Source organism: Astatotilapia calliptera, chromosome 20 (assembly GCF_900246225.1).
Source record: "Astatotilapia calliptera chromosome 20, fAstCal1.2, whole genome shotgun sequence".
NCBI classification, from domain to species: Eukaryota; Metazoa; Chordata; class Actinopteri; order Cichliformes; family Cichlidae; genus Astatotilapia; species Astatotilapia calliptera.
The window spans coordinates 19,991,271-20,013,096 of NC_039321.1; the positions used below are offsets into that span (position 1 = coordinate 19,991,271).

Consider the following 21,826-nt stretch of genomic DNA (forward strand, 5'->3'; position numbering starts at 1 on the left):
TACCCCTTTACCCTGCACCTATTTCACATTTTACTAGCAAAACCAAAGCATGCCTCGCCTACTCCATGCCTTTACTTCCTTAGAAAATACTAATGCATCACGCAAACCTCTCAAATAGAGGTTTTAGTTATAGTTAATCGGAGCATAGTGAAACAAAATAAGTACATTCACAAATAGTATCTACCCCACCTCCCCACCCCCGCCCGAAAAACAACAACAACAAAAACAAAAACATTGTGTTATTAACTGAATGAACTGAGGGCTGCGTCAGGTCCGATAGACTGTACCAAACAGTAGAGGGCGTCAACCTACGGATCTTGCTTCCCGTTAGCCCGTAAAGCTGCAATAACCAAGCCTTGACATTGCAAAGATGGAGGCTGTTATAGTTTAGACCAGGATATACAGAAAGCACAAACTGCGAGTTTCAGAGCTCTGTTATGACATCATTTCCAGCTGGTCAAGGTAAATGGAAAAAAGTACCTGAGCTATCCGCTTAGTAAACATTAGCGTCCTTGCAAAGTTGGATAGTTAGCTAGCACAAATGACAGCCAGCTAATCTAGCTAATGTCAACGAATAGGCTAGCGTAGTGAGCATTAGCTGAGCTAGCTAGCAAGCAACATCGGATCTACTGCAGTGTAGTTTGGGATAATCGATAAGTTATCGCAAGCGGTTTTTATTAACGTTAGTCTCTTGACTTGTTCATAGAGACAACCCAGTCGTTAATTTCATATAATGTCATCTACAATATGAGGAAGATGTTTTGGTGTCAATGCTAGCCATCGTTAGCAATCTGCTCGTTTTCAGAACCGTTTCCTGGTTATTCCTCGGCTTGTTATTACCCAGCCGAAGTGTAGGGCACAAATGTTTCGTTCCTGTTGTTAGTTTAAGGCTTCAGTGCAAAACAAAACCCGCATCCAACCTTTGCAATGCTGACCGCAATACTTTTTGTTTTCTCTTACCGGAGAGAACGTAACATTAGCCAAAACATGATATATCTAGGCTGTTTGGATCTTTTTTCCTGTCACGGCACATATCAAGAAGTACTCCTTTTTTTTTTTTTTAAAGAACTAACCCGCAGTTAGTCCACACTCATTTTACTTTCGCTAATACGTGTTTTGTTGTAGCTAACAAAACATTTAATTACAAATTCCAAAATGTGTGAACTACGCATTTTCATTGGTTGGTCAATTTGTTTGACAAACCAGTCAAACAAGTTAAAGCTGAAAAACTGCTGTGGTGGTCGAGACCTAAACAGTGAAAGAGGTGTGACCATTTCTCTGTTTGCAATGTAACAGCAGTTCACAAGTAGCACGACTGTATCCACTCTGGTATTATAGTTTGGACAAGTAACCGATTGGTAGTGTGCCTAACTTTCCGTATTAAGCTGCCCTCTGGATTTGTGTGTCTGCAGGTGGAGGCAGGAGGTGTGAGTAGAGTGCAGTAGACATCAGCAGCATGTACTCCGAGTGGCGCTCGTTGCAGTTGGTGGTGCAGAGTGACCAGGGCCACCTAAGTGTTTTGCACACCTATCCCCCAAGTGTGGGCACAGAGGTGGCAAATGCTGTGGTCAAACCTCTGGGCACAGCTGTAAGCCCAGTTGCCACAGAGAACATCCTCAAAACAGACAAAGAGGTAAGAAAAGGGTCAACTACGAGCATGTCATTTTAATGCTTTGGTAGTCTGCCATCCTACATCTCTATCACCGTGACATTTTAACTCCAGTTATCAGAGCTAAGTAAACACATGAGTACTTTTAGTGGTATCAGTGTGCTGTTTTGTTTTGTTTTTTTGCTGATGATTATTTACGTAGAAAAATAGAAATTAGAACATACTGTGGTCCATATATTTTTGTATATGTGGCTCTTTAGGAGAGTGTGGGGGAAAACTGGTCTAAGATTATCCACTTAAATATGTAGCACCAACTACATTCATAGGTGATGAAAAGTGTAGTACATGATAATAAAGTAATAATGGGGTTTGGGTCACCATATTTAAAATAAAGGTTCTAAATACATTTTTATATCATTATCAGAATCTGGACTCCCTCTTTTTGTTTTCTTCATCTTCCACTATCATTCTGTTGCTGGTGTTGCTGCACAGTGCTCAGTAAGGGTGTCAGGACTATCTGTTTTGTAGCTACTCTTGCATATGCAGGCCTGACTGATAGTGTTACTTAGATGGTTTCTTCTATCTATTGCTTCTATTAAATGGTTGATGTTTTTGAACACATTAAGTGCACATTATGCAAGAAATGAGAAGAAAGTACTCTGCAAATAGTTTTTATATGACAAACCACCAAAGCACACACAATTAATCCTGTAATGTACAGTATTCGTAACACCTTAAGCTTTTGTGTAGGCTCTAGACACAACTTGACACGGGCCAATTTAAACAGTTAGCTATAAATGTAAACCAGACACAGCTCTGATCTCTTTCTTTGCATGATCCCCATAAACACTGGAACGTCTGCTGACACACACCGCTGTGAGCAAGTTAATGGCAGAGCTCACAGTAAAGCAGCTGCTTCAATTAATGATGTGACAGCGTGTGTCAGGAAGTGATGCGAGTGGAGCTGCGTTGGGTTAAAAATACATCGGCATTACTCAGGTGCACCATGCATCTGAAGTGCTGCTGTGGCTTTGAATGCTGCTTCTTGCTGAGGGTAGAGCATGGATAGGAATACTTAGCCATACTGACCTCTGCAGGATTCTTACACAAAACCATTGTGGGAAATTATGCAAAATATCACTGGAAACTGAGAGCACCTAAGCTGTCTTGTAATCTAGGCTCTTTTTAGTCGCTAAGTATGCAGGTTTATGTTGGGTGGGGGGGGGGGCATATTTTGATTGTATTTGTAGGATACAATGAGCTTTTCTAAACTTAAACACTGTTGCCATTCTTCCTCTTTCATTAGGATTGGGTGATGTAGCTTCTCTGCAAATATAAGATAATTACTTATAATAAAATATCTAACAATGGTTTGGTTCCCAGGTGAAATGGACTATGGAGGTGCTCTGTTATGGTCTGACCCTCCCCTTAGAGGGGGACACTGTCAAGCTGTGTGTGGACGTGTACACAGACTGGATGATGGCCCTGGTGTCGCCTAGGGACTCGATGCCTCAGCCTGTGGTGAAGGAGCCCAACATGTATGTCCAGACTATTCTAAAGCATCTCTACAACGTCTTTGTACCAAGGTATGTCTAAAAACTTTATTTCCCATTAGCTTGAATTTAAGGATGAATGCCTTTTCACTGAAATCTTGGACTGCTTATATTGCTTTCATGTTCCCTCATTTCAAACAAGCTGTTTCTCCCTCCAGGCCTGAGCAGCATAGTCTGAACCACATCAGGCTTTGCCAGCAGGTTCTGACTGCAGTCCAGAAGCTGGCACGAGAGTCCGTTTCCATGGTGAGAGAGACCTGGGAGGTGCTGCTGCTCTTCCTTCTTCGCATCAATGACACCTTGCTCGCACCACCCACAGTTGGAGGTAAACAAACCTTTCTCTCCTAAACTGTTCCTTCGTTATCTACTTGGTTATTATTTGTGATGATTAGTTATAATACCCCCCTGTTTTTCCCTTTTTCAGTGGGGGTAGCTGAGAAGCTGGCAGAGAAACTGATGGCAGTGTTGTTTGAGGTGTGGCTGCTGGCATGTGCCCGCTGCTTTCCCACGCCGCCATATTGGAAGACAGCAAGGGAGATGCTGGCCAATTGGAGGCATCATCCTCCTGTTGTAGAGCAGTGGAGCAGAGTAGCCTGTGCTTTGACCTCCAGGTTAGATTGGATTCAGTTCAACCTTTTGTGTTTTCAGTGGTAAAAGATTTTGTTAGAATTATGATATCTATATGTAGTTAGGTCCACAGGTTGTTGGACAGTGACAGTTTTTGGAGAGATTGCCTTCTTCAATGTAAAAGGCAGTCTCTCCATCTCAGACTAATAGAGCATGCTTTGCAGCTACTGAAGGCAAAGAAATTCACAAACAAGCAGCAACTGAAAGTGGCTGCATTAAAAGCCCAGTAGAACATCTCAAGGGATGAAATGTGGTTTGGTTTTTCGAGGTCTCTGTTAATGCAGTCTGTGTATTCCTGTCTCATTTCTTCGTTTCAGACTCCTGCGGTTTACTCATGGACCGTCCTTCCCACCTTTTAAAGTTCCCGATGAGGATGCCAATTTGATTCCTTTAGAGATGGACAATGATTGCGTGGCCCAGGCGTGGTACCGCTTTCTACACATGCTCAGGTGCTTATTGCCTCAACTGTATAAAAATGCCTTTGCTTGAAAAAGACATGTTCTTTCCTCTTTCTAAACGACATACATGGTGTTTGTTTGTTTTATTTAAGGGGAAGTTGAAGTTGCCTATCTGCTCTAGTTCAAGTCTATTCAACTGCATCCAAACTTTCATGTCTGGCTTTTTTAAATGTTATTTCATTTGTCATTCCCTCCTTTATTTCCTTTTACTTCCTTCGTCTACCCAACCTTATGTCACATTTATTCAAGAAAGATTTAGCAACACTTTTAAAAATTTGGCTTAATCCATTATTACATTTGCTTTCCTTTTTGTTTCCAGCAACCCAGTGGACCTGAGCAACCCCGCAGTAGTAAGCACCACTCCAAAGTTTCAGGAACAGTTTCTCAATTCGAGTGGCATACCCCATGAAGTGGTATTGCATCCATGTTTGAAACAACTACCCCAGATCTTCTTCAGGGCCATGAGGGGTGTCAGCTGCTTGGTGGATGCCTTCTTGGGTAAGAGGAATCCTAAGTTAAGACGAAAAGCTCAGTTGAGTGATATTTAAGACATTCAAAATGAGGATATACTTAAGGGATGAATGATAAAGCAACTTCAGCTTGGAGACCATTTTTGCAATCCATTATTTAATGGATTATGTTTAAGAAATATGTTGTTCCTGCTTTTGTGGCAGCTACCTGCTTTAGGAATTTATCCCCATATATTATTGTTGCCAGAAATGATTTCAGAAACTGCTGCAAAAGAAAGCGTTACTTTGACAGAAGTGTAAGCAGCTGGTTTTTATTGTGATCTGTTTGGCAAAAAGTTTTAAGTCGCTCTAAATTCAGTTTCATCCTGTAATCGTAATCTGTAGAATCTTGTCTTTAACAAACAGTAAAGCCAAACACTTCTGATGGGTTTTATAGCGTAGATGAAAATTTGTGTTATTTGTGATTTATAGAGAGAAAAAGATTTAAAATGTATTTTTTTGCCAGTGTTGTTCTCTTACTACCTCTGAGTAATCTCAAGATGGAGGATGTCAGTCAGTAATACCTGTTTAAAGATTTCAATAGAAACATACCCGTGTGTATTTTTCTCTTTACACTGTAGGTGTCTCTGTTGAAAAGAAAGCTGTACGGGAGAGGGTGTTCACTTTTTGTCCAGTGCCGCTCTCTCATGGTACAGACATCAGCTGATACATGATATAATGTTTTGCTCTGGGCATGTTAGTGGATTGGTCCATTCACTGTTGGTGATGATACTCAGACTCACAAGTGATATATGTCAGATATTCAGGCTAAACTGCAAGATCATCAGGGGGACTCCTGCAGGCATGAAAATGGAAAATCAAAATGGAAATCAGTGATTGGTGATTTGTATCTAACCATTGTCTTGCATGTCTGTGAATCAATGCTGTCTATGATCAACTCACATACTGTCTTAAATAATACTGTAAATGGAAAACTGCTTCAAAATGATTATATTTACCCAAAACATGGTCTGTTCCCTGGGGGGGAAAACAATGGTTGCTGATTTATTTTTTTATTTTTTCGCTGCCAGGCTAATCAGATGACACCGCCCCACCCCCAGATATCTGAGGAAAATTGGACTATTATACCCCGACTCATTTTACTTTTCTGTCACCAGGCATATCACGTCCCAGGGCTGACAGTGCCCCGCCCACTCCAGTCAACAGAATTAGCATGTCGCCGCCGCCCTCAATCACCAACACCACGCCTCCTCATAGCCGCAAGCAGCGCCACACAGTGGTCACCAAAACTACAAGCAAGAGTTCAGCTGTAAGTTCTGTAACTGCTACAGAGATGCAGAAAAATAAGTGTAACTGTTAGATGTTTAGAGCTTAGCTTTCTGTTGGTCTGCAGACAGAAAAGAGTTAAATACTTGAACTTGGCACATTATTCTTTCCATGCTGAAGCTGCACTATCTAGAATTTGTAGGCAGTATTTCAGTACACTTGTCCAAATCTTGTGATCTTTTAGTTGAACTAGTCAAGCTGTTTTCAGCCTATTGAGATATCTTCTATTCCCACCGCACCCTGTAGGGCAGTGGTGGTCAGCCAAACAAAACATCGCAGCAGCAACAGCAGCAGCAGCAGCAGCAGCAGACTTCGTCCTCCCCGACTCTTCTTTCCAGCCCCAACCAGAGCAGTTGGGAGTCTCGGCCCCTGCCAGCCCCAGCTCGACCGAAGGTCAACAGCATCCTCAACCTCTTTGGCCAGTGGCTTTTCGACGCTGCTCTCGTCCACTGTAAGCTCCACAGCGGCCTCAGCCGAGACCCCAGCATGACGGGTAAGAAGCGACGCAACGTCTCACGCTGTTTAAAATTATGCATGGGCAAGTCGGTGTTCATAAGTATGTGTTCATATGGAGTTATGTGTTTTTTGGTCTTTATTTAATTTATTTATTTAATTTAATTTTTTGAAAAATTTGTACTCTGTTGTTGGGATATCTTTTTGTTTTTTCACCATTTTCTCTGAAACTCTGTTGGGCCTTTCTGTGTGTGGAGGGCTTGGTTACAAGTGGCCTCGTATGAGATTTCCATCTGACTCTAATCCATTTGCATCGACCAACAATTTAGACCTGGCTCAAACTACATATAGGCTTTAACCCTATCCTAAGGAATTCATACGGTCATTTAATTGGTACAATCATTACTGGCAGCGGAGCTAAGAGTTAATGACAGCACATACACTTTTTAGCGTTTGCAATTGGCCCTCTTTGGCTCTTCTCACATTGCTCTTTTTGGTGTAGTGTCCTGCACGTGTCTATCATGTCTGATTAATGTAAGATATTTGTAATGGTCAGAAGTCATGAGCAAAAAAGAAAAACCACACAATTCATGCCTGATATGAATTGATCCCAAAATATTGGATCTGCTTTGATTTTTTTTCTCTCTCCACTATTTCTGTTATCTTGCAGCCTCTTTTATCCAAATTCTCCTTTCTTATAAATCTTGTAAGTAGGAATGGCAGCTTTTTTTCCCCCTCACTTGATTTGCGTTTCTTGACAAAATCTTCTTGCTTTTGAGTTGAGTTCCTCATGGTCATTGTCATCATCACCATCGTTTTCTGTTCCAACTCCTCGCCATATATAAAAGTTCACCAGCATTCTTTCAGCGTTTCTCCAGAGGTTGATGGAATGGGTTTCACCAAACTGACCACTTGTCTCGACATTAACGTTGCCAGTTTGTGACAGTACCACCCCATTTAAGTTGCCATTTTCTTTTTCCTTTGAGTCACGCTAATCCGTACTATTGTGTTTCAGACTCCCCTCGAGTTTAGCATTGTTTCTTGTATTTTCTTTTTGATGTTGTCAGTTCACTTCAGTTTTGAATTATATATTTTTTTTATTGGTTTAGTGCCTCAATGCATGAAGTGAATGTGACAGTCATATGATTGCAGCATTGAGGGATGCTGACACAGGGATTTTGCTTTATGTTCCTGCAGCAGTGAACGCCTGACACGTTTTTAGTACGAGCACACTACAACTTATTCACGCTTTGTGCCGGTGCTAGGCGGAACTTCTATGGCAAACTCTTTGTGTCAGAGTTCCCTTTATTGAATGCTTTTATTAAAGGATGTGAGTGTGTGTTTGCAGTTAATAAAGCCCTTCCTTTCTCTTGTTGTGATAGTGAGTTAATATCTGCTTTTTGTTGCTTTTATGTTTTTGAATTTTTACTGTTAACTTTTCGTTCTAGTGTGCATATAGTATATTTTTGTCTGCTTTTGCCTGTTTTGTCATACATGCATGAAAACTGAGGACTGCAATGGAATTCAGGGTTCTTTCATTCTTTTTTTTCACACTTTGTACAGCGATAGCCACTCAAGTGTCCTTGGAGCTGAGGAGGAAGGGTTCCCAAATGTCCACTGACTCCATGGTGAATAACCCAATGTTTGATGCCAATGAGTTCCCAGAGAGCTATGAAGCAGGACGGGCTGAGGCCTGTGGGACTCTGTGTCGCATCTTCTGTAGCAAAAAAACTGGAGAGGAGATTCTACCAGTTTACCTGTCGAGGTATATACTTTTTTTTTTTGCCAAATTAAACTGGTTTTGTTGCCATCTTCTTAACAGTAGGAAAGAAAATGATATGGTTTTCTTATTTCCTTTTCTGCAGGTTCTACATGGTCCTGATTCAGGGTCTGCAGATTTCTGATTTCATCTGTAGACCAGTTTTGGCTTCTATCATTCTCAACTCTTCCTCTCTCTTCTGTACTGACCTAAAGGGCATCAATGTGGTGGTGCCCTACTTCATAGCTGCGCTGGAGACCATTGTGCCAGACAGGTTAGACTGGTAGTTTACTTTCATTTGAGACCATTATTTGTTTTTACTCAGTCATGTAAATGTGTTATGTTAGAAATCAATTATATTACTTAAAGCATGTCTCCATTATTTTTGTTAGGGAACTGTCCAAATTTAAGATGTATGTAAATCCTACTGATCTGAGGAGAGCCTCCATCAACATCCTGCTTGCTATGCTCCCACTGCCACATCACTTTGGCAACATCAAATCAGAGGTAATGACTTTGGCGATGTTTATCTTTAAGCTGATAGTAACAGTCTTGCTTAATGCTGTGTATTGTACACACATTGGTGGCTCTTTCTTCAAATATTAAACTCTTTAAAACCTGTTGATGATTACGTAATCATAAAACAAGCCCTGAAACCTTTTCTTGTTGCAGAGTTTAAAGTTAGTCAAGGTTGCTAACCACACTGACTCTGTGTTCTTTAGGTTCTGTTGGAGGGAAAATTCAACGAGGAAGATGGCTGGCCTCATGACCAGCCTGTGTCTTTCCTTTCACTGAGGCTGCGTCTTGTCAATGTCCTCATAGGAGCTCTGCAGACAGAGACTGACCCCACCAACACACAGCTCATACTGGGTATTTGCTGATAGCTTCATATATTTGATTGCAGTTATTTTAACTCTGTATATTGTTTGTACTTTATGATTGTGTAAAATTGTTGTTTTTTTTTTGTTTAATTATTATTTTTATCCCTTTTTTCAGGTGCAATGCTAAATATTGTTCAAGACTCAGCTTTATTAGAGTCCATAGGCGCCCAGACTGAAACAGTAAGCTTGTTTTCTGCTAATTAGTTAATATTTACGGTGCTACAAGCTGGACTGGGCATTAAGATTTCTGTGTTTTTCGGTGGCAGGGGAGCATAGATGGCAGCCACTCAACCCTGAGGAGTCAGGGTCACAGCCGTACCAACAGTGGCATCAGCTTCAACAGTGGAGGCAGCACGGAGGCCACCAGCCCAGACTCTGAACGCCCTGCACAGGCGCTTCTCCGTGACTATGGTAGGACATGCCGCTCCTGAACATACACTAATATTTTTGTGCTTAATGAATTAACACAATAATACTTTATTTGGTCAGATAGCAGGTTTGCTGAAAGATTATTTCTAATGATCCCTGGCTGATTTCTCATTAGCTTCCAACTCCTCTTGACTCGTTTGTGGGTTTTTTTTTATAGCTAACGTGGTTAAAGTGGTATGCAGAGTTAAGAAGCGTTGGGTAAAATATCTTTGTAGGTGATGTAAAGTGTTTGCTGTGATGTTGTTTAAGAAGAATTTGGGATTGGGGTGGGTGGAGTTTCTGCTTTGATTTGCATTTTTTTTTCTCTTAATGATTGGTTGCAACAATGTTGCCTAATCAAATGGATTTCAAATTTAGTATTTACTGTGCAGGGCTGAGTGATGTTTTGTTTTCATTTGATCATTTTCTTTTTTGCACAAATTTATGTCTGTTTTCAGTGAACAGTGCTTCACATAGGCAGTCGTTTTCCAGCAGGAAACTGGGGGAAGGGATTGCTTGGTTCCTGTGAGACACATCTGTAGGACTATAGCATTGTGTTGTGAGGCTTAGTACAGGAAAAGCAATGCTTTAGAGTGGGTCATCTGTTGTTATAAATGCTGCAGCCATTTCAGTGTTATTTGGGTTTTCTAGTCAGTTTCTGTTCTGGTCCGTTCATTTAATTTCTTAACATTATCTCTTAAAAAAAACACTTGACAGTGCAGAGTTCTTTGTAACAGAGGTTGTAGTAAAAAACGGAAATAAAGAAGATTGTTGTTGTGTCACATACCTCACACAAGGTTGGGTTGCTTCCACTTGTAAAATTTCTTTTCTGGGACAAAGGTGTCCAGATAGTGGACTTTACATTGTTGTTGAAAATCAGTCTTAGGACTCTTTGTTTTCAAAGTTTTTAGCCCCTGTAAAAAGTAGCTCAAACTAGGAAAGTCTTTTGTCAGATGAACTGGAATTTTCCTTCCACTTACATATATTTAATGTAATTGGGTGATAAATGTTAAGTAATTCTTAAAAATTTCAGTGTTCCTCTGTTTTTAAAAAAAATCTCGTAATTATTTGTTAAAATAAAATTTGAAAATGCTATTTTGATGTAAAAATGCTAACATCACTCAGTTCTGTTCCTCAGCAGCTTGTTTACTGCTGTCTCTTTTTTACTCTGCCTGTATTTTGCTCAGGATTGTGTGCTTTGCTGTATTCTTTCACCTCTAATGCATGTTGTATGTTAATATAAAGCAATATCTGCTAACACCTGAGCATTCAGAAATGTCTTTCTGTGTGACTTTCTAGCTTTGGTGCTTTAATCCTGCATTGCTCTATTCTTTGCAGTGTTTGGTATTTTGGGGTGTTATATGATCTAGCTCTTCCAGATACTGCGGCAGGCCTGCTGGTGCGCAGCATCCACCTGGTCACTCAGAGGCTCAACTCCCAGTGGAGACATGACATGAGCATTTCACTCGCTGCCCTGGAACTGCTGGCTGGACTGGCCAAGGTAACTTGAACACCATAGAAGCTCAGTGTAAGAATGTGCAGTCATTACTAGCTGGACTAGCTAAGATAACTGTCGTGTTCCAGTACACCAATGTTACTCAGGCCTCAGCAGCTTTAGTTACTGTAGTCTTAAAAAAAAAAAAAAAAAAAAACCTTTAAAAAATCAATTTAAAAAAAAAAAAAAAAAAGAGTTTTTGAAAGAGCTCTATTCCAGGAACACCCTTAATAAAATGTCTGGGCCGATTATGGGGTCAAGCGAAACCAGCTGCGTGTAGGGCGTGCTAACTTATACCGATAGTTATTACGCCCCATTCCCAAATGACACAGTGCAGCTTCACAGAAGACTTGTGATACATTTGGGTGTTTTTTGCCACCTTCAGTCAGATAATTTCCTAGCTCAGAATAAGGGAGTTGCCCTCACATTGTACCACAGATTACTGTAAAGAGAGTTTCTCTAACTTGTAATGACTGTGAAGTTTGTGTTTGCAATCACACTGCCAAAATGCATGAGCAATTAATATGTCAATATTCTACTTAATACAGAATTCCGAGTATAGAAAAGACGATATTCTTGTCTTTTGGCACAACCCACTTTCATTGTTGCACTTTTTTTGTTGCACTGTTGTGTCTGCACTGCCTTGTGCTTGTATCATTCTGTTCTGTCTGGTGTTGCACTGTTTTTGCTTTGTTTTGTCTTTTTGTTTTTTGCAACTTTTGCCATTTTTGCACACTTGCACTTTATTTAGTCATGTGTTGATCACCTGTTATATGTAGCACCAGGGTCTTGGAGGAACGTTGTCTCACTTCACTGTGTAATGTACCACTGCACATGGTTGAAATTACAATAAAGCGACTTGACTTTACTGTTCCTTTACATACTTTTCTACTCATAATCAAATATGTTGTCATTTTGGAAAAAAAGGGCAACATTTTTAAACCAAATTTTTTCACAGTTGCATAAAACAAACCACTTTTAAAATGTATCTAATATAGAAGATTTTTTTCCTGTGTCTTTGTGTATGTCTTAATCAGGTGAAGGTGGGGGTCGACTCTGCAGACCGTAAACGTGCTGTCAGCTCGATATGTGGTTACATTGTGTTCCAGTGTAGCCGTCCAGCTCCTCTTCAATCCAGAGACCTCCACTCCATGATTGTAGCTGCCTTCCAGTTTCTGTGTGTGTGGCTCACAGAACACCCTGACATGTTGGATGAGAAAGTAAGTCTAAAGACCTTTTTCCCTCTCTCTTTCATGTATGTCGGTAGGTAAGAGAAAATCTATATATTGTTTTGTATTTTCTTTTGCTCCAGGACTGTTTGGTTGAAGTTTTGGAAATTGTGGAGTTGGGAATCTCAGGCAGTAAGTCCCGTCAGGAGCAAGAAGTTCGACATAAAGGGGAGAAGGAGCACAACCCGGCTTCCATGAGAGTGAAGGATGCTGCTGAGGCAACTTTGTCCTGGTGAGACTAAAGCCCCCTTTTTTCATTAGTACCTACTCCGGTCAGCTTACCATGCTTTTCAGGGTTTTCCATTTGGTCATAGTACCTGGTGCCAGGTACTTTATTTAGCACCTACTCCGCCGGGCTTCCAAGCAATCGTATCCTAAAAATGTGACATCAACAGACTGCATGCCACCAGTCAGTGGCATCACTTGAGTGGCATCATGATGAGTCATGAGAGCGTCTCATTCAGGAAAATCCAAACCAAGCAACGAGGGGAACGGCTACAAAAACACAACGCTGTGGTCCCCAAGTCTGACAAAAAAAAAGCCACAGACCGAGCACCAGGTATATCGTTGCCTCAACGCCCAGCTTTGTTGTAGCATTCATGTCACGCACTAATTACGCCACGGGACGCTCGGCTGCATTGCTATAACCACAACCAGGCACATTAGGTGGTAGTGGATTGTAATAGAATGGGAGTCCGGTCAAGATCAGACTAGGTACTAATGGAAAAAGGCAAACATTTTTCATTGTAAAATGGTTACGTTACCATTTCATCACCTGTATAAGTCTTGTGATGTGACCAGCAGTCTGCAGCAAACACCAGATTTCCTACTGTGGGATCTCCTTATCTTTAAACTTAAACACTTGTATTGCACCTTGGCTTTTTGATAAGCTAGTAAAAGTATGTCTACTGTAAATTGTCCTTTGTTTGCTAGATAGGCTAGACAGATTGATATCACCTCCAGTGGTAGTCAATCACACAATAAATTTGTATTAAACTTAAATTTAGCTACCTGTGACAAAGCACAGCCAAAAAGTCAGCCACAGCCACAGACCGAGAATCTCAGCTGCACACAAAAACAGCTGCGCAATGACTAAACTCTTCCTGTTTATAAAGGTCTATCAGAACTGGGTCCAAAAATGGAGTTTACTGAATAGTTTATAACAAAGTGTAAATAAAATCGCACTATTTTGCCCCAGATATTCATCCAGCAAACCTCTCGGCTGTGAGGGGAAACTCCCCACTCAGCATAGCCGTGGGTTGCGACTTGGCCAGTCAGCCAGAGAAATTCACCCCCATAGTGATGCTGATGACTTTTCCATCATTAGACTTGGTGATAACACTGAAGTGGATTGTGACTGATTCTTATAAACCAAGTAGGGTTTTTCTTCAAAATCTTTTATGACTGTGCTAAAGTGTTGTTGCTTCTGTTGTTTATTTTTCTGCTTCCTCAGCATCGTAGCTGGCCCACTTTTTTTGCTGAACCTTCATACACATGACTTTTGGATAGTGAAATATGTTGCATTCATTGACCCAGTTTGCTTGTATTTATGTTCTTTCTTATATTTGTGTTTCCCTGGTGCTCCCTAGTATCATGCAGGTGTTGGGGGCCTTCCCGTCTCCCAGTGGGCCTGCGTCTACTTGCAGCTTGCTGAATGAAGATACTTTGATTCGCTATGCCAGACTCAGTGCCACAGGAGCCAGTAACTTCCGTTACTTTGTCCTGGAAAACTCTGTCATCCTTGCAATGCTGGAGCAACCTCTTGGCAATGAGCAAAGTCAGTAGCTTATTGTCTCGCTTTTGATATTTTTAGTTAATAAATTTGAATGCTGGGAGAAAACAAAGTGTCTGGTATGCTTTTAATATGGGTCTGTTTTTGTCCTCACAGACCCCAGTCCTTCTGTGACAGTTTTGATCCGGGGAACGGCTGGTCGACATGCCTGGACCATGCAGCTCTTCCATCAACCGAGAGGGGCCAGGGCTAATCAGAGGGTGAGATCGCACTCTAGATTAATACTAATTAAAGTTAACACATTTTAAGCTAACTTTGCTAAAACATATTTTAAAGTTGCACCATTTTGTCAAACTTGTAGCACCACATCTGATAACACATCTCTGTTATATATCTGTTTTCTTCTCCCCTCCCGCAGCAGGTGTTTGTTCCTGAAGGCCGTCCAACACCCAACAATGATGTGGGGATTAAGTACAATGTGAAACAGAGGCCCTTCCCTGAGGAGGTGGATAAGATCCCGCTTGTCAAAGCTGATGTCAGTATCCCTGACCTGGATGACATTGTTAGTAAGGAGGTGAGAGATCAGCTTCCCGTCGAACCCTATAATTAAGCTTCTATCCACATTATGTCTGATAACACAAAAATTAAGTTATTCTCTTACAGGTATCGGGTAAACCATGATTTGTTATATCTTAAAGAGTATTGTTTGTTATTGCACAAACTTAGGTGTCTTGTATGGGCTGGGAGGAAGATTCGAGAGCTTCAGATTCACTGAACAGAATTTGCCCTCGTGTGAGTTGTTGGAAACAGGAGGGCTCATTGGGTGTTGTGTTAAATAGGTCAAATCATCTGGTTTAGTGGTGATCATTTTGTGTGGTTTCTCAATCCTTTGCAGTTTCTCTGTGAAACTACTGGTGCTTCTCTAACACTGTCTCAACAAACTTTTATAAGGGCTGGAGAATGCAAACCAGTACAACAGCCCTTTAATAAACTAAAGGGCTGTGTACTGGATTGCATTTGATGGTATGGGTGATCCATTATTAAATGTTTCCCATGGTTATAAAGTACAGATGACACTGTCATAACGTTTCCTCTCACCTTTGGGGGTCAGTATCTGTTTGGACTGTGAGGGTTCTGCTTCAATTCACGTTGAGCTCATGCAGTCGACGACTGTTCACGAGGCCCTGTTTTAAAGATGTCCCGCCCCCATCTTTTCAGCTGGAAGTTCAGCACGACAAGCTTCGTAATCTGATGACCAAGCAGATAGAGTATGAGAACGCCTTGGAGCGACACAGTGAGGAAATCTGGAAGTCCACTCCTTTTCCTGACCCACAGACAGACTGCAAACCCCCTCCACCCTCACAGGAGTTCCAGACAGCACGTCTCTTCCTCTCCCACTTTGGCTTCTTGTCTCTGGAGGCACTTAAGGTCAGTTACTTTTTAATGTCAGATTACAAACTCTTTGATTGATCGGTATTAAATATACATGCTAATTGGTAGGTTTCCATTGTCTTTCTATTTAAAGCCTTTTTCAGATAAACGATGGGTTGGTTCTTTTTGTTCTTTCTACTATTCCGTAAAAGTTGTGATGGAGATCTTAATATTTCTCATCTTGTAACATTTATGTATCACTTTAAATACGGCACAAGTTTTGAGTGTATGTTATCGCATTAATGGATAGTATAGATCTTGAGTTGCTGAGCTAATATGAAGACATGTTTGCAAGAATGTGCTAAACTGCTGTACATGAAAGAAAGATGAACTTCTAAAAGCTCTTTAATTTGAAAAAAGGTCATATTAAAAATGTTGCCTATCTGATCCTGACAAAAAATACTTAAATCTGTGAAATAAAATGTATTTGTTAGAATAATGTTTACATAACCCTTCATAGGAACCCAACAACAGTCGTCTACCTCCTCACCTGATTGCCCTGGAGTCATCCTTGCCAGGATTTTTTGATGACATCAGCTACCTGGACCTGCTTCCCTGCCGACCTTTTGACACGGTCTTTATTTTCTATGTGAAACCTGGACAGAAAAGCAGTCATGAGGTAAGGGAATACAGATTGATTGATTATTGTTTACCTTTACAATGTACTGATGTTAACTTAGTTACTTCTTCCAGTTACTTATTTATTTACACACATTAAGAGGAACAGGAAGAAGAAACTCTTTCATTATCTTGTTCTTGTTGTTGGTGATCAGATCCTAAGGAATGTAGAGTCTTCGGCCAGCGTCCAGCCCCACTTCTTGGAGTTCCTGTTATCCTTGGGCTGGCCTGTGGACGTGGGACGCCACCCAGGCTGGACAGGACACTTGGACACCAGCTGGTCTGTGAATTACTGCTCTGATAGCAATGATGTACAAGCAGGTAAGACACTAAGATGGTCATCGCAATTGTTATTTATCTGTTTATATGTTATTAGTAACTCAATGAATCTTTGTTTGTTTTTCCAGAGGAAGCGGGTACACCGGAGGACACTGGTGGTTCGGTGTTCAACGGAGAGAAGAAAGTTTTGTACTATGCTGATGCTCTGACAGAAATCGCCTTTGTGGTTCCTTCTCTAACAGAACACTCAGGTCAGTATTCACGATCTTCAATATGAATTCAAAGATACTGAAAGCCTCTGTGCTGAATTGGAGTTGCAATTTGCTCTCATTTGGCAGAGGAGTCTTCAGTGCACAGTGACTCCACGGTGGAGGCAGACACCAACTCAGAACTCATGCCCGGTGTGCTCAAACAACCCAATCTCACACTGGAACTGTTCCCCAACCATTCTGAAAGCATGGAGTCCGCTAAAAAGGTAGATTTCAGCTTCTGTGAGTATATGTGGCCTCTAATGTTTGATGTAATGCTTGATCAAAATGAATTTACCTGTTTTATCTAGCTGAGTCCTTTAGTGAAGGCAAAGAGGTCATCGACTGGAAAATCCTTCCCCCAACTGGGGCCTGAAACAAAGGCGTTTGTGGTCTGGGTGGAGCGCTTTGATGATATTGGTAGGTATAAAGTCTCTATTCGGCCCACCACCCCTCCTCTCATACTGTAATTTAAGACTAGCCCCCTTCATAGATTATAGTCAGCCAGCAGGTTTATCCTCACAAAATATTTTAGTATAAAATACTTAATCTCTGCACTGTTAGATGTTGTCTGTAAGAAGGTGTTTGCCAAATTATCAATGTGCATGAAAGTCTTCATTTCTCTGTTTTTTTGTTTGTTTTTTTAGAGAACTTCCCTTTGACCGACCTTTTAGCGGAAACCAGCACGGGCTTGGAAGCTAGCATGAGCAACAGCACTTCCTGCAGGTATTCACAAGTTTATGCTTAATGCACTTTCCTGCCAGTATAAAAAAAACATGTGGTTTCTGAATTGGTTTTGGTCAGGTGCAAAAAGGAAGAACGAAAAAAAAAAAAACAATGCTGCAAAACCCAATGTGCAAAACAGGAAGTGCTATGCAGCGGGCTGAAAAGAGGAACTGTGGCAGAGCAGTGACAGCAGTTGTCAAGTGACTTGAAAGAAAAATGAATTAAAAGCATTTTTGTAAACATTGCTCCTTTGTTCACCATCAGCAGAATTACACAGTTATTTAAATAGACAAGAGTACATGCATTTGAAATGTAGCTATCTTCTTATCCTATCTTTGCCTCCCTTTTCACTTTATTCGTAATGTTGCAGGTCGGGGTTACTAGAAAAAGACGTTCCTTTGATCTTCATCCACCCTCTGAAGACGGGACTCTTCAGGATCCGCTTGCATGGTGCTGTGGGTAAATTTGGCATGGTGATTCCTCTGGTGGATGGCATGGTGGTCAGCCGCAGAGCTCTTGGTAATTGCTCATTTATCTTCCACTTACTTAACTTGTCCATCCTTACCTTACCACACTTCAGCTTTTTTCATGCATCACAAGGAATCATTTTCTCACCATTTTCTCACTATTAATGCGCACGCATGAGTATTGCACAATGGATGTTTTTACTTGGAAATGCACAGGAAATAAACTCCCATTTAGAAAGTGTGTGGTGTTTCCCTCTGAAGTTCTGGTTTCTAATGTAAAAGTATTGCTCATCTGTGTCGTCAAGTTGCATCACCAGGCTTTGAAAGAACCCATTTAAGGCATTTATTTAACTTTCCTGTGTTGATGAACAAGTTTAACTTTGGGGGGAAATAAAAAAAAAAGTCTTACTCTGTTGAATGTGCTGCAACTCTTGGCCAGCAGATGGCACAGTTAAGTGTTTTGGTTTTATCTGTGGCTCTACACTTTCACACATAATACTCTAAATCCACGTAACTCACATTGGCTGTGTCGCGCGTGAGTACTGATGAGCTTCTGTTTGTGTGTCTGCCTCTCAGGGTTCCTCGTGCGCCAAACGGTCATCAACGTATGCCGACGGAAGCGTCTGGAGAGCGACTTGTACAACCCTCCTCACGTGAGGCGGAAGCAGAAAATAACCGAAATTGTGCAGCGTTACCGCAACAAACAACTGGAGCCCGAATTTTACACCTCGCTCTTCCATGAGGTGGGGGAGGGAAAGCCTCACCTCTAACCCTCCCCCCCTCTCCCCCGTCTCCTGTCCTAACACTGGCACACAAGCGCACACAACAATACACACATGCACGCACACACCCCCGTTATTCTGTACTCATAAACCACCTACAACTGTGCTTGTACACACACAGACACACACATGCACACACAGAATCTTTATATTTATACTGTATAATTTTGTTATTTATATGAATACATATATCAGCACTGTTTGCCTTTGACTCTTAGATCAAAGTGTCAAAAACCATGCCAAGGTGGGGAAAAAACAAACGACATTTCTGTGTTGCGGCTACTCACTGAAGATCTGAACGGCTGAAGTTCAACAGTGAACTTTGCTCCTCGTTTTTAGGTTCACGCTTTGTGGCAAAACAATTTCTGCTTGTCTTTAACCGCAATACAGTAGTTACACTGTTGGCCTTTCTGAACTTGTAAAAAGTTTGTCCGTCGAACCTTGTAATATGAATGAACTTCAAGAGGTTTGGTAATACAGAGTTGTGTCCAAAATCCAGATCTGCTCATCTGTTTTTGTTTCTAACAGATTAATGGTTGGATTATTATTATTATCATTTTTTTTGCCAAGGAGATAAACATCTTGTATCCACCTTAAAATGTCGTAAACACATATATATGTATATATAGCTTCAATGCAGGTAACTTAAAAGTTGACCCGTCATTGGATCTGACGACAGACTTCCTCGACGTTCACACACATACACACACATGCAGACACACACCCTGCTTTAGTCTTCCTAGTGTGAATGCACACTTGGCCTCCGCAGCAGCTGACTAAGCACATGAGACGTTTATAGTTTTGTATCGTTTTCTTCTGGCTTTTACTGTATGTAGACGTCATTTTTGACACTTGTGCTCTGTGCCAGGCCATCCCATTGCGCAGCTGCCACTACATTTTGTGTGTGCATGTATGAGTAAGAGTGTGTGTGTGTGTGTGTACACAGCAACATTTGCTTGTCCAGCCAGTCACTTGACACTACAAGGAGTCCGAGACCCCTAAAAGCCCAACACGTTGCATTTAAGGTTGAATCCTGTCACTTTAAGATATACAATTTTGAAAATGCCACGACATACATCGATCGCGACATTAGATTTTAGTTTACTCTTAATGCTTGGAAACACAAGAGTTTACTAATAGTGAGAGGGGCTACAGAGCTCCTGGAGTTTGCGCTTGATGTTTTCAGGCCTAATTTGAAATCACCACATTTTTAAGGTTGCAAGTATCTCATTACGAAGCAGAACCAGAGCACAGTTTTTAAGTGTCTCGCTCCTCCAAACAAAATCTATGTGATAGATTCAGAGGCCAAAATACTTGTAGCTAACAGGATTATGTGACTTTATTTTGGCTGATCAAAGCTGTATTTTCTTTCTTTTTCTCCTTTTCTTTTCTTTGGAAATGTAAACCCAGGAAGAGATAATATTTAACATGTCAGTTATCTTCAGTTTGGATTGCAGAAATGTGCACTTTTGCCTTCACAAATGTTATGATAATTCTTTTTTTTTTTTTTTTTAAATACAATTTCACTCTTATTTTTCTCACTGTACTTTTGGTTTTAATTCAAGCCCTCTCACTGTCTGCCTGTAACAATGTGAATTTATTTATCACAGAGATGGAGCAGGGCAAACACCTTTAGTTTCTTTTGTTATATTGGAAAGTCTTAATGCACTGAGCACATTTTTATGTTCATTTTATGTTTATTTTCTATTCTCTTTGGTTACCTTACATGTCCTCTTTTGTACTTTTGTGCATTTTTGGAAGAAAAATCCTGCTGAAGGAAGAGTTTTATCATGTGAAATATGAATGAAGAGGACGCGTTGTGGAGTTTTTAAACCTGTCGTGTCTAATTGTGACTCTCTTTTTATGACAGTGCTGTATGCACATGCCTTTTTCGGAAGGAAAGTACATACAATGAAAGACAAACTACATACAATGAGTCACACGTTGTATCCTGTAAGTCCTCTGAGGTTTGAGCATATTTAAGGATTTGCCATGTACAGAAGCAGAGGATAATATGTAAATATGTGATAGATCAAGGCATTTACAAGTTGTTGCATTCCTCATCTGAGATGGCAGAAAAAGATATGTATGTATGCGTTTTTTTGTGTGTGGGAGGAACGCAATGGGTATTGAATGTAACATGCATCAATTAAAACTATTATTGACATTTTAATATCCTTCCATTCATAATATTTGACTTTTTCTTCACAGATTGAAATCTTTTTCCTCTTAATATTTTTTTATATTCTGTTCAGTGAGTTTCTTTCTGAAAGCAGATGTGTTTAGAACCTGTCAGATGAATTAGAATATTAACTGTGAATATTTGCACCACCTGCAGAGTGAACCTGCCCTCTGGTGTGGACTGGGTCTGACTGCAAAGATACTTGAGGGACATTATCTGTAACCCAAGGCTGAGATAGTGACAGCCAATAAGCCTGTATGCCCTGAAGCTATTTTAAAATATTTATGTTCTGCAACTGAAATAAATAAATAAATAAATGATTTGGTTAACAATATTGATAAATCCAGATTATGAAAAACAGCTTAGCCTAGGCTTCTGGGCACAGGTTTGAACCTTTAATTGCCAGCAAGGTGAATGGAGGATTACCATTTGAATTTGTATTGCATCAAAATACACAGCTTTTGTGACCACGTGTTTTTTTTGGGTTTTTTTTAAAGGCAAACGTTAGGAATTGCTGGGGAAATCAATCATGATATTAAAAAGTTTATTTTCTTGTATCAGAGCTTGTAGACCGTTCCTGAAGTCCTCCTGCCCATCCCGGACTTGAAAGTTGTATTTTGGCCTGCAACCACTTGAGGGCGCGTTTCTCTTATTAACGCTCACCGAGACCCCGCGTGGGGATAGCTCCTGTGACAGGCAGGGGGCCTGAATGAGCATTGTTATGGTAAATATTTGACATCAATGAAAGTCAAGACCTTTAATTAAGGTTTTAGGATTACTCTCATATTTCGCATGGTTTCTCACAAGTTGTATGTGTTTAGCTCACTAGTATCGTATTTGACTAAGAAGGAGAAACGCCAGCAAAATTAGGAATACCTGTATGACTTGTACCTGTTAACCGTCTTCTACAAAGGCAGCTTAAAGTTCAGTATTTGTTGTTTTAGGCGAGCTGCGTTTAGGTTATTTATATTTTGTTGCCTTTGGGGCCCCTTTAGTACCATGGGAAATGGGATACTCGGGGAGTTTACTTAATAGTATCAGACTGTAGCGTGTACACATTTAAAGCTACTGAGTCTGTAGCTCTCGGTGTCCA

General features: G+C 40.7%; 1 protein-coding gene across 9 annotated transcripts; it reads left to right on the forward strand.

Moving 5' to 3' along the window:
- Nucleotides 1-288: 288 nt before the first annotated feature.
- On the forward strand, nucleotides 289-20,724 carry ralgapb (Ral GTPase activating protein non-catalytic subunit beta). 9 transcript variants are annotated; one of them, XM_026153166.1, is made up of 32 exons: nucleotides 289-462; nucleotides 1,413-1,633; nucleotides 2,993-3,195; nucleotides 3,321-3,487; nucleotides 3,587-3,773; nucleotides 4,107-4,238; nucleotides 4,567-4,745; nucleotides 5,875-6,026; nucleotides 6,290-6,536; nucleotides 7,167-7,202; nucleotides 8,060-8,261; nucleotides 8,362-8,529; nucleotides 8,648-8,762; nucleotides 8,978-9,125; nucleotides 9,252-9,316; nucleotides 9,403-9,547; nucleotides 10,915-11,045; nucleotides 12,077-12,259; nucleotides 12,352-12,500; nucleotides 13,858-14,045; nucleotides 14,157-14,260; nucleotides 14,419-14,574; nucleotides 14,727-14,792; nucleotides 15,219-15,428; nucleotides 15,892-16,050; nucleotides 16,205-16,370; nucleotides 16,457-16,579; nucleotides 16,667-16,803; nucleotides 16,888-16,996; nucleotides 17,224-17,302; nucleotides 17,673-17,821; nucleotides 18,346-20,724. In XM_026153166.1, exons 2-32 carry the CDS (start codon nucleotides 1,457-1,459, stop codon nucleotides 18,537-18,539), a joined length of 4,626 nt encoding a protein of 1,541 aa, XP_026008951.1. In that variant the 5' UTR covers nucleotides 289-462; nucleotides 1,413-1,456; the 3' UTR covers nucleotides 18,540-20,724. The 9 variants fall into 9 exon arrangements, with proteins under 9 accessions (XP_026008951.1, XP_026008952.1, XP_026008953.1 ...); XM_026153167.1 differs by having other exon boundaries at nucleotides 14,422-14,574; XM_026153168.1 differs by having other exon boundaries at nucleotides 10,924-11,045.
- The last annotated feature ends 1,102 nt before the right edge of the window (nucleotides 20,725-21,826 follow it).